General features: G+C 36.9%; 1 protein-coding gene across 2 annotated transcripts in view; it reads left to right on the forward strand.

Moving 5' to 3' along the window:
* Positions 1-892: 892 nt before the first annotated feature.
* The window catches only part of COL21A1 (collagen type XXI alpha 1 chain), a gene marked incomplete at both ends in the record, with an annotated part of 74,741 nt that continues 58,238 nt past the window's right edge, over positions 893-17,395 (forward strand). The window contains 7 exons of one of the 2 annotated variants that reach the window (XM_079549876.1): positions 893-980; positions 2,951-3,502; positions 8,581-8,749; positions 8,881-9,097; positions 11,487-11,660; positions 14,010-14,087; positions 16,317-16,325. In XM_079549876.1, coding sequence (XP_079406002.1) covers positions 893-980; positions 2,951-3,502; positions 8,581-8,749; positions 8,881-9,097; positions 11,487-11,660; positions 14,010-14,087; positions 16,317-16,325 — 1,287 coding nt within the window. The remainder of the gene's footprint in view (positions 981-2,950; positions 3,503-8,580; positions 8,750-8,880; positions 9,098-11,486; positions 11,661-14,009; positions 14,088-16,316; positions 16,326-17,395) is intronic. The other variant, XM_079549877.1, reaches the window with a different exon arrangement.

A 17,395-nucleotide genomic window follows, 5' to 3' on the forward strand; every position in this document is an offset into this window, starting at 1 on the left:
AGGAGAACAGAAATACTCAGGACACTACTCTAAATTGGGACTGGGTCTTTACTGTACCATCTTCTACCTTGGACATTTTCAAGAAACATATACAGGTAGTCTCTAGGTAAACCTCTAGGTGGTTTTTAGAGATGTCCAAGAAGAATACTCCACAGCCTCTGGGCAGCCTGAGAAATGTGTATTTTTCACGTTATGATTTCTTTTTTCCACAGTAGGTTAGAAGAGTGTCTTAATTAAATTAAATTATATTTATGTTGGCGTTACGAGACTGAAATTCCATGTTTGCCATTGGAGACATAATTCAGAGATTGTGATCACAAAGGAGATATCATGAATGGATCTAAAATTTAAGATGCATATAATTCATGTAACTTTGGGTGTTATGGGACACAGTCACTGGGCTTTGATGGTTCCTGTTGTCCTGAGTCCTGGTGGTGGGCCCAGCTCCAAGGCAGATGAGACAAAGGTGTGCCTGAAGCAGGCAGATGCTTGGATTGAGACAGCAGTAACTTCTGTACAGCAATACCTGATGCGTAAACACTTGCTGTGCTTCGGAATAGGAGCTGTCAAGGCTTTGAATAATGGCATCAGAAGATGGATAGCAGGTTAGCAATTTTAGCAGTTATTGGTAATAAAACCTCCTCCTGTATATATGTAGCCCATATATGGGCCTTGGTGAAAAATGAGCTTTGACAGAAGTCAATTCTGGGTTTGTGTGCCTGACTGACACTTTTTGAGTCTGAGGTCTGTTGCAGATCAGCCTTATGTCAGAGCCTGTGGACTCTATTGAAATTGTTTCTCATGCGCAGGTTTTGTACTATAATGACATTGTATTTTCTCTTTATTTCTTCCTGTTCTAGTTTAACCTCAAGACTTTGAAAATATAATACACATGGCACAGCTTGTAAGACTTTTTCAGACACTGTTAATTCTGCTGCTTCGTGACTACATCTCAGCTGAAGATGGGGAAACAAGAGCAAGTAAGTCTTAATTTTGATATTTCAGCTTAGGGCAATTTTAAAGCATGTTGCATGCTATCTATTTTCCATCCCACGAAGATATTTCTTTCTATGGCAATTTTCCTGTTAAAAATTCTATGATGGAATATCTTATTCCTCTTATAGGAAGGGATTACTTATTACTTAAGATTATTACTTATTAATCTTATAGGGATTACCTGTATATGTTTCTTGAAAATGTCCAAGGTAGAAGATGGTACAGTAGAGACCCAGTCCCAATTTAGAGTAGTGTCCTGAGTATTTCTGTTCTCCTTTCTTCAGAAGTCACAGGTTTAAATAGCATGAATTTTTAGATCTTAATATTATGTGAGAAACCAATAAGAAAAAATAGAAATTCTGATAGAGAAAGCTAAGATTCCTCTAGCTCTGGGGTTCACCTTTTAGTATATCCTTCAGAATGATCAAGTCAAAGCTGGCTGGAAAAAAAAAAAAAAAATTCTGTATCTGTTTTATTTGGGAAATAACAAAGTACCTTTTTGAAAGACAAAATGGCCAAATAAGAAGAGTGTGGAAAACATTTCTCTGGCCACAAGGATGCTTCCAGGATAAGTGTTTTTCTTCCAGTTTTCTTTCAAGCAATTTCGGTTATTTTACAGGAAGCTCCATCAAATTCCTTCTGTTCTGGGGGGGGGGAAAAAAAAAAAAAGGACCCAGAGGGCTGGATCCAGTGCCATCCAAAGTCCAACCTAAATTATTCTGTGTATTTGTGTCCCTTGACCTGGCTATTTATCTTGTCTTCTGAAGAATCACAATGTGCTTGCCTCTTGCTCCTTCTCCCAGCATCTTTTCTCTTTGCCACTGTGTGTGCTGCATAGGCATCTCTCTAGCAGACGGTGGCTGCTTGCTTTCAAGGGAAATGAAATCTGGCAAGGAGTTTCCATAGGCAGGCATCAGGACAAGGCAGAGCTCCCGTACCTAATGTGGAGTTGGAGCCTTTCATGAAGTAGAAGGCATGGGAATATGCAGCAACCTGTGTGGCCTCAAGTGCCATGGGATCAAGTTAACCTCTCTTGATTTTAGCTGTTTGCTTGGCACCTTGTATATCGGTTATCTCAGCTTCTATTAGAATGAATGGAAGGTATCTCTCCCCTCCAGAGAGTTATTGCTTCCATCTGAGGATATGCATATACAATAGATAGGACTGACCTATTGAAATACATGTGTTAGTCCATGGCCTGCAGTTGCTAATTTGGTGAGGGCTCCATTTTTGAATGGCTACAGCTAAAAGTACTGAATCCATTCCGATGTCATTATGCAGTTAGAAAGACCTCTCTAAGTAGAGTGCATCGTATTTGCTAAATGATTAGATAAATTTACTATGGAGGTTGAGCTGATTAACTGAACGTTTTTCTTTTAATAAAATCAGAATATGCTACTAACAGCATTCAGTTGAGGCTTGGGGCTTTATGACAACAAGTTTTAGAGGTGCCAAGTAGTAGTTTCAGAAATCCATTAAAATTGTGTTTGTAGAAGGAGTGGATATTACTGCTGAATTCCAGAGTATTCGGATTATTCCTCTCTAGTGTGTTTTGGTTTGCTAACAAAAGTGAATTTTTCTGTTTGTCATCTCTACATACAATGAGATATGGGGAAAAAAAAATCCTCTCTGCTAATTGCATGAATTGCAATTGGCAGCTTGAGAAACTGAATTCCAGAATATTTCATAGTCATTTCTGGTGATAATGTACAAAACAGAAAATGGTGTAGTTTTCAGATACCAAACTTAATCTGTATAGTTTACAGAAACAATCTTCCTTTCACTGACAATCTCAGCTGATTGTTTTTGTTTTTTTAACAACATGTATTTATTTTGACATTCAAATTCAAAAGATTCAAATACAAACAGTAACTGATATGAAAGAATGTTTTTCTGTGGAAGAGGGAAGTGATTGAGTTCACTAAAATGTTTGTTTCATTTTTGTTCTTTTCAGGTTGCAGAACTGCTCCGGCTGATTTAGTCTTTATCTTAGATGGCTCTTACAGTGTTGGCCCAGAAAACTTTGAAATAATCAAAAGATGGCTTGTCAATATTACAAGAAATTTTGACATAGGGCCAAAATTTATCCAAGTTGGAGTAGTTCAGTACAGTGATTACCCTGTACTTGAAATCCCTCTAGGAACTCATGAATCCACTGAAAATCTTATCAGGGAAATGGAATCCATACATTACTTGGGAGGAAATACAAGAACAGGAAGAGCTATTCAATTTGCCTATGACCATCTTTTTGCCAAATCTTCAAGATTTTTAACAAAAATAGCAGTTGTTCTCACTGATGGAAAATCCCAAGATGAAGTCAAAGATGTAGCAGCAGAAGCAAGGAAAAATAAAATCACTTTGTTTGCAATTGGTGTAGGCTCAGAAATTGAGGAGGATGAACTTAAAGCTATTGCCAACAAGCCTTCATCAACTTATGTATTTTATGTTGAAGACTATATTGCAATATCAAGAATTAAAGAAGTTATAAAGCAGAAGCTCTGTGAAGGTAAGTGATCATAAAATGTTTTAGAGGGCGTGCAGAATGGAGTTTTGTATCTATACTGATTTCTTCCACAAGCAGAATTTGCGATGAGTGTAGTCTAAGGCTCTAGATAGCCTTTCCTATGATCTATGATGCCCTGTCCCTGGAAGTGTTCAAGGCCAGGTTGGATGGGGCCCTGGGCAGCCTGATCAGGTATTGAATGTGGAGGTTGGTGCCCCTGCATGTGGCAGGAGGTTGGAGATTCATGATCCTTGAGGCCCCTTCCAACCCTGCCCATTCTGTGATCTTTCTGATCACACTTGCAGAAATCCCTCTTGACATGTTATCTCTCTGCTAGACAAAGAGGGAAAGATGCAGAATATTAACACAGTGAGTTTAATTTCAGCATGTAGAATTTTGCCTTAAGTTCCATTTTTTTTGCATTCATAACATTTAGAAACATTGAATTAGTTAAGCGCTTCTCAGAGTGCTGAGAATATAGGGCTTACTTCATCCCTTTTCCTAGGTGCAGCTGGTACTTATCCACATTTCAGTTTCTTCTTGGCAGTTGAAAGGGTAGCCTATTATTCCAAACAAGAGTTCTACAAGTGTGTGTTGAAAAAAACAGAGGAGAGACTGTTGGCAAAAGTGCCTGGAATTGTAACAAGCTGATCTTTGTAAAAAGGATTTTGTCGAGGAATTAGCCAAGACCAACACTGTAAAATGACTTTTTAGTTTTAGAATGCTGCAGCAGTGCTGTTGCATAGAGTTTTCTGATAACTTTGTAAAACAATGTATTTCCTGTGTATGAAAAAGCAAGCAGATTTCTTCTAAAATGTGTCACTCAGAAGGACAGCTAGTATGCATCAGTGTTGTGTAGTACATGTGTTATTACCAAGAATTGATGGAAGTTGTATTTCAGTTGTACTATATTTCTGCACTTTCAAAGAGCGAAAAATAGTTTTCATTTGTTCTTCATTGAAAAAGAAAAGGCGTTATTTATGTTGAGATTAATAGTGTTTCTTTCTTGATAAAATTATGAAAATCATAATAATTCCATCTGGCTGATGTAGTGAAGTCAAGGCAGTCCAAAAGTTAAGTCAACTAAGTGCAGCTGAATTCTTTATTAAAGTTTCATGCAGGGGTGGTTTTCCCAAAATAAGCAAAAGATTTTCTTTAAATAAACGCTATATTTTGTCAAGATAAATGTTCTGCTTTCAGGATTATGTCTAGTGACATGGTTTAGCAGTGGATTTCCAGTGTTAGGTGGATGCTTGGATGTGATGATCTTAAAGGTCTTCTCTAACCTAGATAATTTTATGATGCTGAGTTAGCTAGTGTCCTTAAAATTCAAATACAGTATTTGACTCAAGTCTTGCAGCACTAAATTGTGATTGCTGACTACATGTGCAAAATAGTGTTTCCTTTTACTGTTTTATTTCTAATGACCCTTTTCCTCCCTGCCCTTAACGTGCTCCCCTTTCGCACTGGCATTCAGAGATGCCTCTTGCAAAGAGTGGGCAGAGCCAATTGGCAGCTTTGTTTCTACCTGCAATGCTTTTAACAGGTAAACTCAAATACTAGCAAGCTGGGGAAATTTTGTACATGAATAGTGGATTTGTATTGTTAAGATTGATTTTGATTCCGAGAGAGGAAGTTCCGTAAAGGCAAAGCAGCAATGATTTGTCTGTGGTCAACCACATGGAACTTTCTCAAAGTTTTGCAATTTTGACTTGATCATCTATTTTAATGTCAAAATAAATGCTAGCCTTTACTCTTTAGTGTTTCTAAGTTTGTTATTTAATGAACCTAAGAGCACAGGGACAGTATTTCCTTTTTAGGAAAAGAAAGCTGAGGTTTGGTGGGTTGTGGGGCAAGTAGTGCTGATATGAAGTGCCTTGCAATGGAGGGCTGCCATGTGTCTGTTGGGAACTCTAGTGTTTGTTTCAGAGCATGCCAGGATGAAAACAGCTGCTGATCCTGCCTTCCAGAAAGGACAGGGGTGTCTGGAAGGCAAGTATGGCTAAAAGCATCCCAAGATATTTAAGATTTTTTATTCTGGATGTTGAGTGTTTTTAATATTCTCCAGTGAAAATGCAGAAAAGATTGTGTGTCAAAAAGCATGTAAAAATCATAGTCAGTGCAGATCTCAGAAGCAGATAACAGATTTTAACATCTGAAAGCTTTTTCATGCCTCAGGAATGAAAAATAAAGTATCAGAAATCCACATTAAATCATTAGAAGGCAACAAGATATAACTGTGGGCTGGTGAGTTGCTGTGACTGGGACTGTGAACTGGAAATACAATCCTGTCTCCAGTGAAAGACAGCTCTTAATTTTGCTGCTGACTTCTGCATCCTTTGTAATGGCCCAGTTAGTTGTCAGAATAGCCCTGCTGGAAGATGATCCGGAAGACCCAAAGATCAGCCTTACTGTGAATGTTTTCATGTAGTTCTGCAACGTGCCATTGAAAATAAACAGTGTAGTAGTAGTAGTTTCTTAATGTATAATTTGATACATGCTTAATTTATGTTTGTTTGATTCAGAATAATGACCCTCTCACATAAAATAATCTAATTTCTGCATTGTTTGGTTTTACAGCATATTTCTAATACTGTGACTGAGAAAAGATATATACATTTGTTACTTGTCAGGGCACGTGGTTGTCTGTAATCTGTATTAATGACAATATGACCATTATTCAGCCTTGAAATAAACCTTCTAGCAATATCATGGAATCATTCTCTATGTGCTTTTTGCTGCATAGAGTAAATAAACCTGAAAAATAAAGTCTTGTTATTTTTATTATTATTGGAACATACGGACTTAAATCCTAAATCTGTTTTTTTGAGACAAACAAGAAGGAAAATTATGCTGTATTTTCCTTTTTCTTCCTTTTTCATTGTAGCATTCAGAAGGTAAACATTTTAGTTTCCTTTATTTAACTAGGGAATTAATGCAGTTCTTTCTTATATAACCAAGCAGATAACTTGTAATATATTTTTGTTTTGGGACTCTGGCGATGTTTTGCTATGGAGAAAAAAAGAAATCCAAGGGGAATGCATGTGACTTCTACACAACCACACAACTACTTCAGGTAGCTGTGGCATGTCCTGTTAGGGCTGATTGTCCTTCCCCATCGAAGATCCTTTGTGCAGACATTCTAGCTCAAGATTTTCTTGAAATTTTAGTGTCCACTTTTCCCACCAGAATGGAGATAGCTTCTGATTGCCCTTGCATTGGCTAAAAAGAAGCTGTGAGGCATTGCTTGTATCATACAGAAATTCCAGTTTAAGCCTTTGAGCTGATAATTCCTTAGCACTGAAACCTGAGTTTTCCAGCCCCTCCATCATGATGGAGGTGAGAGAACTCTCCACCATTTCTTTGGAACTTATTCCTAACATGCTTTTTTTTTTTTTTTTTTTTTTTTTTATTCCCCTCTGTGGAAGAGGTATGTTTCAAAAGGAACAACGGGAAGTGAACAATTAAAACATAAATAGTCTAGCATCATTTTAATGTAACGGATTTTTGTTCTTTCAATTCATTTAATACCACAATTTAGTATTGGCTTTGGAATTGAATTTTGTTTTTCTGTCTTGCATGCTTTTAAACAGTTTAATTCTGCTGCCTAGTGTTAGTTTTATTAAAAAGCAAACAAACAAGCAAAAAACAAACAAACAAAAAAACAGAGATAGCATAAAGCCTACTTTAGTTTCCACAGAAAAAAAAAAAACAACAAAAAACCACACGCTGTTTGTCCAGCATCAAACAGCAACCAGTGTAATAAAATAGGTTAGAGCCACTTTTGAGAGAGAGAAAATAAGGGAAAAAAACAGTTGTAAATAATTTGAACTTTTTCAATTTTCAGTCTAATTTTGTAATTAGGAAAGAGGCTGAATTAATCTAAATTGTTAATGCAGTAGATTAACATCATTTTTTATACCAAACTGAGTGGTGCAGTTGATAGACCAGAAGGAAAGGATGCCATCCAAAGGGACATGGACAAGTCTGAAAAATGGACACACGTGAACCTAATGAGTTCACCAGGACCAAATGCAAGGTGCTGCACTAGGGTCAGGGAAATCCCAAGTATGTGTACAGAGTAGAACAACTATTTGAGAGCAGCACTGTGGGAGTTCTGGTAGACAAGAAGCTCAACATGGGCCAAAAGTGTGTGGTTGCAGCCCAGAAGGCCGGTTGCATCCTGAGCTGCATCAAAAGAGAGGTGTCCAGCAGGGAGAGGGAGGTGATTGTCCCGCTCTTCTCTGCCCTGTGAGATCTCATCTGGAGTACTCCGTCGAGGCCTGGGACTCCCAGCACAAGAAAGATGGAGAGTTGTTGGAGTGGGTCCAGAGGAGGCAAGGAAGATGATCAGAGGGCTGGAGCACTTCTCCTATGAGGACAGAACTGGGGAGCTGTGCTTGTTCAGCATGGGGAAGAGAAGGCTCTAGGGGGACCTTATTGTGTCTTTTCTCTACCTCAAAGGAGCTCACAAACAGAAGAGGGATGGACTATTTACTTAGCCTGGTAGCGATAGGATGAGGGGAATATTTCAATCTAAAAGCGGAGAACTTTCTTTATTCAGAGGGTGGTGAGAGACAGTGATACAGAGAGGTTTAGAGAGGCTGTGGATGCCCTGGAGGTGTTCAAGGCAAGACAAGACAGGACTTTGGACAACCTGCTCTAGTGGGAGGTGTTCCTGCCCACAGCAGTGGGTTGGAACTGGATGATCTTTAAGGTTCCTTCCAATCCAAATTATTCTGTGATTCTGTGATATGATCTACTGTAGCATTTTGAGACCATGAATTTTAAAATATAAGTCCGGTATTTTTATGAGTCAAATATTCTAATACTTTTTGAAGTACAATTACTTACAAATCAAAATAGCAGTATGGAGTTGCAGTAAAATGTTGATATCTCTGTATTCTCGCTTCATGTCTCAGAGGATTCTGCATATCGGTTCTCTCTTGTACTTCAGTAGCAGTTATAAGTTCATTTTTTATTTCTTGAAGGGCAGCAACAAAAAATTAGGTAGATGAGATGTTACCTTTTGAAAGTTTTAAGTTGTATTTTTAACTGTATTTGCATTTCTTACTTTGCAGAATCTGTTTGTCCTACAAGAATTCCAGTGGCAGCTCGAGATGAAAAAGGATTTGACATTCTTGTAGGACTAGGTGTGAAGAAAAAGGTTAAAAAGAGAATTCAAATACCAACTACTAATGCTAAAGCTTATGAAGTAACATCCCGTGTTGATCTGTCAGAGTTGACAAGGTATTTACATTGATAAGTAAGGTGCTAAATGTGATAAGATTTTAATGTTTGTTTAAATTGAGAGAGACTTGTTTTAAGATTTATGTAACTGTTCAAATATTGGCCTTTTTCTTCTCCGCTGCCTTATTTAGGAATGTGTTTCCAGAAGGTTTGCCTCCATCCTATGTGTTTGTTTCCACTCAAAGATTTAAAGTAAAAAAGACATGGGATTTGTGGAGAGTTCTAAGCCTGGATAAGAGACCACAGATAGCAGTCACAATTAATGGAGAAGAGAAAACATTGTCATTCACTACAACAAGTTTAATAAATGGCACGCAGGTTATTACTTTTGCTGCACCTCGTGTAAAGGTAAGAAGTAGATGAGCATTCTGCTGGAATACTCATTTAAATGCGCATTTTTCCTTTGCCCTTTATGATTTTTTAAAAATGCATGATTGTTATTATTAACTGCTTAGGCATTTAAAAATGGATGGTGGGTACTTCACCCATGTTTCCTCAGCATCCACAGTGTCTGCTTTGCGGGTGGTTTTTACTCAGCAGTTTCCAGCAGGTAATCGTGAAGACTTGCAAACACATAATGAAATGAGTTTCTTTCTTCTCTAGAAGAGCACAAAGTAAGTTGAGTCTGTATTTGTTTAGCTCTCTGTTGAATAAAAATTCCTTTCAGCTGCTTGTTTTTCTCACTGAAGGGATTCCCCTCTTTGTGCAAACCATTTTTATTGTTTCTTAGTTTATTCTGTAGGTTTTCTCTCAGTATTTTTTTCATTTTTCCAGTGAAGTATTCAAGTCTGTAAGAAAGAGAACTAAGTTGCAGGAAGGAGATTTAGTGTCTCCACTCTCGTGTTCATACCAGTATAGGAGTACACAGCCTACAGATTCCTGTTCCAGGCTTGGGGAATATTTTTTTAATTCAGCAAGAGGGACACTTCAAAAGAAAAGAGAGGGAAGGATTTACCGTTGGAGCACAGGGTTGCCAAATGGGTTCTGATTTTCTGGGAAGTGGTGGCCTGTATTTGAATTCTTACTCCAAGTGAGGCTAATGAAATTTGAAATATAAATCCTCAGAGAAAGAAGGTCTAATGTCTAAGAGAAGGTCTTAGCTACAGGGCTTTTGTTGGGAGGAATTTTGTTCTTCTGTTATTATAAGAAGAATTTTGCTTTTTCTTTCTAAGTTTTCTCTTCCTTGATTTTCCTGAGATTGCTGGAAATCTCATTTATGAGTAAATCTAATGCATTTATACATAAGTGTTTTGGGTATCTACTGGGGAAAGAAAAATATTCCTGCAGTCCTAGGTATTTTTATTTTTATTTTCTAGTGATGATTTATCACATTTCCCAATAAAATTGAAATGTTTAATATAGTGATCTGTTGTTTATTTTGTCTTGCAGTGAGAACCATTGTAAATAAAACTGTGATCTACAAATGAGAATATGTTGGAAACAGAGCTGCTGCGTAAAGCTATATAAAGCACTGCTCTGAAAGTAACGCCTCCTATTTTATTATGTTGGCCCACAATGTCAAGGGCAGGTGTTGGTGGTATGGCAGTAGGGATTGAATCTTCCTACCAATATTCTATTCCATTTTGTGGCTGTGCAAAGATGGCAGCAGGGGGGCAGTCTGACAAGAGGGCATCTGACATGAAAGTGTCTATGAAGCAAAAGTGTGTTGTTGAATTCCTCTGTGAGGATAAAATGACACCCACTGTCATTCATCGATGCTTGCTGAATGTTGATGGAGACCAAACAGCGGATGTGAGCACAGAGAGGTGGTGGATGGTGCGTTTCAGCAGTGGCGACAGCAACAGTGGGTCATCTCCAGTGGTGCAGATTTTTACAAGCGCAGCATGCAGGCTTTTGTTCATTGCTGGCAAAAATGCATAGCTAACACTGGTGACTGTGCTAAAAAGAGTGTTTAGTAGCTGAGAATTTGCTCTATGAAATAGTCTTACTGTGCTCCTTGCATTTGTTGTAGTGGAATTAATTTATCTTTGTGCCTACAGAAGTTAGTAAAGATATATAATGAAATATATGTGTTTAGATTACTATTATGTATATGAACTTACTGTTGGATTAATTTCATAAATGTAGTTGTGTGAAAAGTGATCTAGGCTAGGCAAGGCTAAATAGCTAAATAGTTTAGAAATTAAGGGAAAGACTCGAGGATAGTATTTCTTCCTCTATTAAATTTCTTTTCTTATGTAGGTGTGATAAATACTTCTTTAAAGCTCTCTAATTTTGTTACCTATGTAAATATACTCTTTATTTAAATCTTAAGCTGAGGTTCTGTGATATGATGAATGTAATACTTGTCTTTTTTTTTTTTTTTTTTTAGACTATTGTGATTCCTTCTGCCAATACCATGTCTTTAAGATTTTTCTGTAAAAGACTAAGTAGAAAGGTTTTCAAATACTGATGTGTTTGTACTACAATTTAAGATCTGAAGTGCTTGAGACATCATACCTCTGCTTACAAAAAATACCTCTCAGGCTTTATATTTGCAACGATTACAAATCTCAACATGTCCTGGGTCAGACTGATCTGTTTGGTTTAAAATATTTCTGAAGTACAGACTATTTATTAGAAAGCATAATTTTCTCAGTTGTGGTATTACTTGACCAATACTTTCTTTGCCTGTTCAATTTTAAATATAGCTCAAATGTTCAAAATGAGTTCTACTGTCATTTAAATTAAAAGTAATTTTGTTTTAAAAGTTTCCATTTTCTTTGTTTTTTTTTAGACATTGTTTGATGAAGGCTGGCATCAAATTCGTCTCTTAGTTACAGAAGACTTTGTAACTTTATACATAGATGACCAAGAAATTGAAACAAAAGCATTACATCCGGTTTTAGGTATTTACATCAGTGGACTAACCCAAATAGGAAAGTATTCTGGAAAGGAGGAAACTGTACAGGTATGCTTATGTTAAAAGCACAGAAATTTAAATGTCAGGTTAATGCAGTTGCTGTACTGTAAGTTAGCATTGTGTTGGTGCTTTCAATTTTCCTGCACTTACTCTTCTAATTTACTCTAGGTTGAAATTTAATATATAAAATTCTAGTAGAGGGAATGCAGGTTGTCAGAAGGACCCAGCACGACTGGTATATACCAGTCGCATGGTATACAACACTGCATGGTGTACTTAGTTGGTGCCTTCAGGAGGTATTGGTTTTTGGTGAGTCACTAATTTGATGCAGTACTTTGCTCAAATTTGGAGGACCAAATATCAGAGCAGAGTATATCCTCTGTGCTTGACACTTGCGTATAATTTCCATCCGTCATTGTGTGAGCTACGTCAGCACAGCTGGGAGAGAACAAAATTTTTCTCATTGCTAGCTGTCAAGAAAGTATGAAACTTGTCAACTCTGGCTATGTTGCACAGCAAATACTGGGTGTACAAGGGAGCAGTATTTGATTGCTGTGCTGGAAAAGAAGCCCTGAAATTGCAGTTTGAGCTTCTCCTCTATTCTGAAGAATGCTATATTCCTCTTGCCTTCAGCTGTATGCAGACACCAAAAAGCTGATAACATTAGGCTATATAGGATAGAACGTTGGTGAGGACTGTAATTTGACAGTGTTCAAGATGTTCACTAAGTAGATTGTTTCCTTGCATTTATAAAAATGTGAGCAAAGTGATAATTAACATTTTAACAATTAGACTGAGAATAAAGGAAGCAATACTAAGAAATACTGAAGTACACAAGTAGGGGGAGTTTTTCTGCTCATTTTGCAAGCTATACTTATCTTTTTTTAAACTACAGTGCTTAATTTCATGACTCTTACTGCTCCTATTAAACTGTGTTGATGTGTGTTGCATCATCTTCGTTAACTCTATTCAGATGCTGTTAATCAGTTAGTCTCAGTTTTGTGCACTTGCAGCCAGGCTTCAATACTGTTATTACCATATTCTAAACCTGTACATGGAAACTTGGACGACATTCTCTGTGTGTGACTCAGCATCTCTGATAGAAATATAGTTTGTATGGTGACATTCTTCTTTATGAATAACAATGAATGCTTCCCACAGATTTCTGTTAGGCGCTTATTTCAAGGAAAGTAAAGATTTTGGAATTGTAATCAATCATCTCAATCATCTCACACATTTTCCATGTCAATGCAGGATTATCTCATTCTCATAGTTTTGTATGTTCTGGGATTTTAGGGTTGTTAGTTGTACCTTTTTTTTTTTTTTTTTTTTGTTTGAAGTCTACAGAATTGGATTTCATAGCTTTCCCAGCAGTACAGTTTCTGAGTTGAGGAATGTTATTAGCAAAGCATGTAATCTAAAATAAAAACGAAAACATTTTGGGAATGTAGAATTGTCATTGATCATCTTCTGATAGTGGACTGGAAAAGAAATAGAAAATCTGCCTCATGTTGCAATTTTGTCTTTCAGAAAATACTCATATTGCAGTGTATGGTATTAACAGACTTGATATTCTCTTCTGTCTTCCCCCTGCTTGTCAAACTTATGATTTCTTGTTAAGTGTGATTGGGGCTTTTTTCTCTTTGTGGCCATGACAGCTTCATGCTAAAAAAGATGGCTTGAGTGCATTTGTTTCCCTGCAGTGACAGAGCAGAACAGCACAGATTTTTGCTTACCTGTTGCCAGTGTTTCTGTTGGCTACTTCTTACAATTTTACGTTATACATCTAAACTCTAAACTAAATTATTCCAAGTGTCAGGGATGCTTTCTGATGCTTCACCAAGATTTAGCAATCTTACATCTAGTAGAGGCAGGTCAGTGTAGACATGTCTAACCAGGACTGTTAAGGTGAAAAGGGAAGTGTTGGTTTTACTTAGAATCTAAGAATCACCAAGGTTGGAAATGACCTCCAAGATCATCCGGTCCAATACTCGTATACTTATTCTGTTATAACTGTTTCCAAACGGTATTGGCAGCTGGTATAGTTCGTGCTGTGCATGTTTGGATTTGCTACCAAGGATTAAGGGTGATTATTTCTGCTATTTTAGAAAACAAAATCTTGGATTGATTATTTTCCTTTAAATAATTCTGTTACAGAATGTTATATCGGTTGCACATATGAATCATTGTGAGCAGCCTCACTTAGGGTTCCTACATCTTTCATTGATTTTTTAACTCTAGCAGACACACAAAGCTTCCAGTTTCGGTTGCTTTTTAATATTATGTTCATTTTTTAAAACTGTGGAATGACATAAAGTAAGAAGGATCTTGTTTAAACATAGCACATCAGACTATTAACGATTTTCCTAAAAATGTCTTTTCTGTCTTAAATTATAGTTTGACATACAAAAACTGCGAATCTACTGTGACCCAGAGCAAAATAATCGAGAGACAGTCTGTGAGATCCCAGGATTTGTGAGTACAATAGATGAACTTTTGTGACCTACTTGGCTTCTTTACGCATCACTGTTTGAAGCTGACTTAGGACTGTGCAGTATCAAGCGACCCAGAATTTGTCCACTTTCAACCTTAGTTTTGCACAAACACATTTGAAAAGCTTTTGTCATTTTAGATATTTGACGGTGCTAATTTGTAACAGCAGTGTAGGAGAATCTCATAATTTTCAGTTACAAACTCAAGATTTTAAACATTTCAAATAAATAAAATGGCTAGATTATGGCAGTGTAAAATCCTTTAAGCGTAACTTTTTAATTTATCTAATATACATGTTGCTACTTCCTCTGAAAATTCTGTATGTACTCAACAAACCCATACTCTTAAATCACCTTTTCATATCAGATATATCTACACTCAAGTCTGATTTTAAAATCCCAGAGGCTGAAATGAAGCCTAGATTTTATGAAGTACGTTATGAGTAAGACAAAAACAAAATGCAGTTCAGTATCGCAGAGTTCTTATATGCAATTAGGAAGCCCATGGACTCCTTTGATTCTTTCTTTTCTCTCTTAATTATACAAAGTAATGTAAAACATGCACAGACAAATTAGAAAACCATTTGTGCCACACAGTTGTGGCCAGATTTTCAAAAGCGTTCAACTCCCATCCCAAAATATTTGCAAGAGATTGGTTTATATCTACAGTGCCTTTCAAAATGTCATCCTTTGTTTGGTGCCTAGACCCAACCGAGCTAAAGATAGTCTAGGTGCATGCAAAACTATATTCTGCATTTGTGATTTAGTATGTTAAGACAATCTTGCCAATTTGAGAATAGAGTCTGTGAATCTTCAACATCCAGATACTTCATTTTTTGCCAAATTTGCATAGAGTCCCAGCTAGTGTGTTTGGCTTGAATTCAGTTATTGCCAGCATTTCTGTTGTAATGAGCTCCCATATTAAAACCTTTCTAGAACTCGCGACTTTTGCTTAGAAAATAAGAAAGTGGCTAAGTTCTTACTGTTCTGAAATCTGAGTGTGTTTCTGGAACTAGTGAACTCAGGAACACTCTTGCAGATGAACTTTTAAAGTTAGCTTTAAATATGAAGTAAACTTTATTATTTCACTATTTACCTGCACCACGTATCTTCTTGCTCTTTGCAGAGAACGAGTAGGATATAAAAAATAAATGAGAAAAAAAAGTGTAACCCTTAGAAAGAAATACTGAAAAGTCTGTCATTTTGCAATCTCTTCATCTTGGCAAGACGTCTGAGCGAAAAGCTTACATTTTGCCAGTTTAGTATCACATACTGTTGTAAATTAGATTTGGGCTTCACCCATAAAATTCTGGACTCCTTCAAGAAATAAAAATTTTGGATGGTCTCCAAAGAGGTAATGAAAGTTGGAGACATGTGGTTTGTGCTTGTATTCCATCACAGTGTGGTTGTGTCAGAGCTCCTGAACTAAATTGGGGCTGTATGTAATATTTACAGCCTGAATTCATCCCCTCTCCCTGAAGCTTTAGAATAATTTCAAACTCTCACTACAGTTCTTGGGGAAAAACAATCTTCTCTAGATTTTGCCTGAGGGAAAGGTTGAATTCAGAGGAACCTGTTTCCACTCAGTGTTTATAAAGCTTGTGATAACTGTGTGGCATCAGAAAACTCCTGTATGTGGTGCAGGTAATGGTGACTAAATCATTAAAACAGACAATTTCATGTTTGATGTGCTGAAACATATGGGGATTTTTCTATGATACTACAGATACCATGCAGTCACACAGGAAATCATGTTAGAGAAAGCCAGCTTTGGCTCTGTGCTGCTGTGCATTTTTCCAGATGCTGAATTCGGGCAGAAATCAGAGATTTTTAAAATGTTTTAGGGTATTTTTGGTCATTAATGAATAAGTAGAGTATTCTTTTGATGAGAAGTTATTCCTGGCACATGATCGGAGCTAAGTCTGAACATTCAGTGTATAAATATTTACACGGTCCAGTTTTAATTTCTTTTGTCATGACTTTTAAAAATTGCTCTTGGAAGCTCTTGTTTAGATACCCTTATGATACTGAGCTTCATCTCTGTTGACAGCAGCTGCACACAATCCTGAGAAAATCTGAAATTTTGAATTATAGATGCTGGATATTTACTACTTTCAAATTCATGGCGAGTTTTGATAATGTTTACAAATGAATGGATTTTGCTTAATGCAAGTATTTTTTTATTCTTAAATGATGTTTCTTCTTGTTTCAGAATGGAGAGGTAGGCACAATCCTAAACTGTTCAAACTCATTTTAAGGTAGTATATGACCTTATATAACTTGTTATTATAGGGGATGTACTCTTTGTTTTAAAAAATGGATGGAAGTTTACTAAGCTCAAAAATGCTGCTTTTCATTAATTGAGTTATCCTCAGTGGGCAAACTGAAAATCAGTTTTCTGACACACATTAGAATAAATGTCCTGATTTTTTTTCCCAGTTCAATTGGATTGCTCTTATTTACAGGGCTGGATACTGGTGCAAAGTGAATGGGGGTGTGCAGTCAGGTTCCTGGATTATACCAATGGGAGCTCCCTGAAGGGGAGTTGATTTGAAGGCTTAACATGACAGTTCCCCTAGCCATGCTGGTAACCCCACTCTTGCTTGGGACCATTGTGAAGGCAATGTGGAACTATATTTTGAACAATCGTTTGACCCTTAGAAATAATTCCATTCAGAGAACATTTTAAGGAATTTGTATCCTTATAGAAAATCTGGGTGAAATGTTATAGAAAGTGCACTAGATAATAAGTGCAAAGTCTATTCTTTCACATCTTTTCATAAAAGAGAAGGCACTGAATCTAGCTGCAACATGTTTATTTCCTACAGATGTACCTACATTTTGGCTGCCTAGCCTTGAGATGATGAAACATGAAATTGATCTAGCAGCTCTCCCCTTTTCTGCCTTAGGTTTCCTGTGATCTCAAAGGGGGGAACAGATATATCAACTGATCTATTGAGATTTAGTGTTTACCATTGTTTGCATAGGAAGTGTAGTTTGGAGGAATTCACCTCAGTGATGATGAGCACCCTTGGGGTTCCAGGTAGGAATTGGTGGCAGCAGCCATACCCTACCTTTCCTGAAGTAGCTTAATGGCTGGGACATGCGAGCACAAGATGGGGAGATTGGGGTTTTACATCCTTTTCTGGCTTGATACACAGTAGCCTGCCCAGTCACTATGCTGTACATATAATGCATATTATTTGTTAGATTGTTTTTGTAAACTTCTGTTAAATAGGTATATTTAATAAGTGATCACACTTCAAATTATGAATATCAATTAGTTTAGGA

The sequence above is a fragment of the Tetrao urogallus genome, assembly GCF_951394365.1.
Source record: "Tetrao urogallus genome assembly, chromosome: 2".
NCBI classification, from domain to species: domain Eukaryota; kingdom Metazoa; phylum Chordata; class Aves; order Galliformes; family Phasianidae; genus Tetrao; species Tetrao urogallus.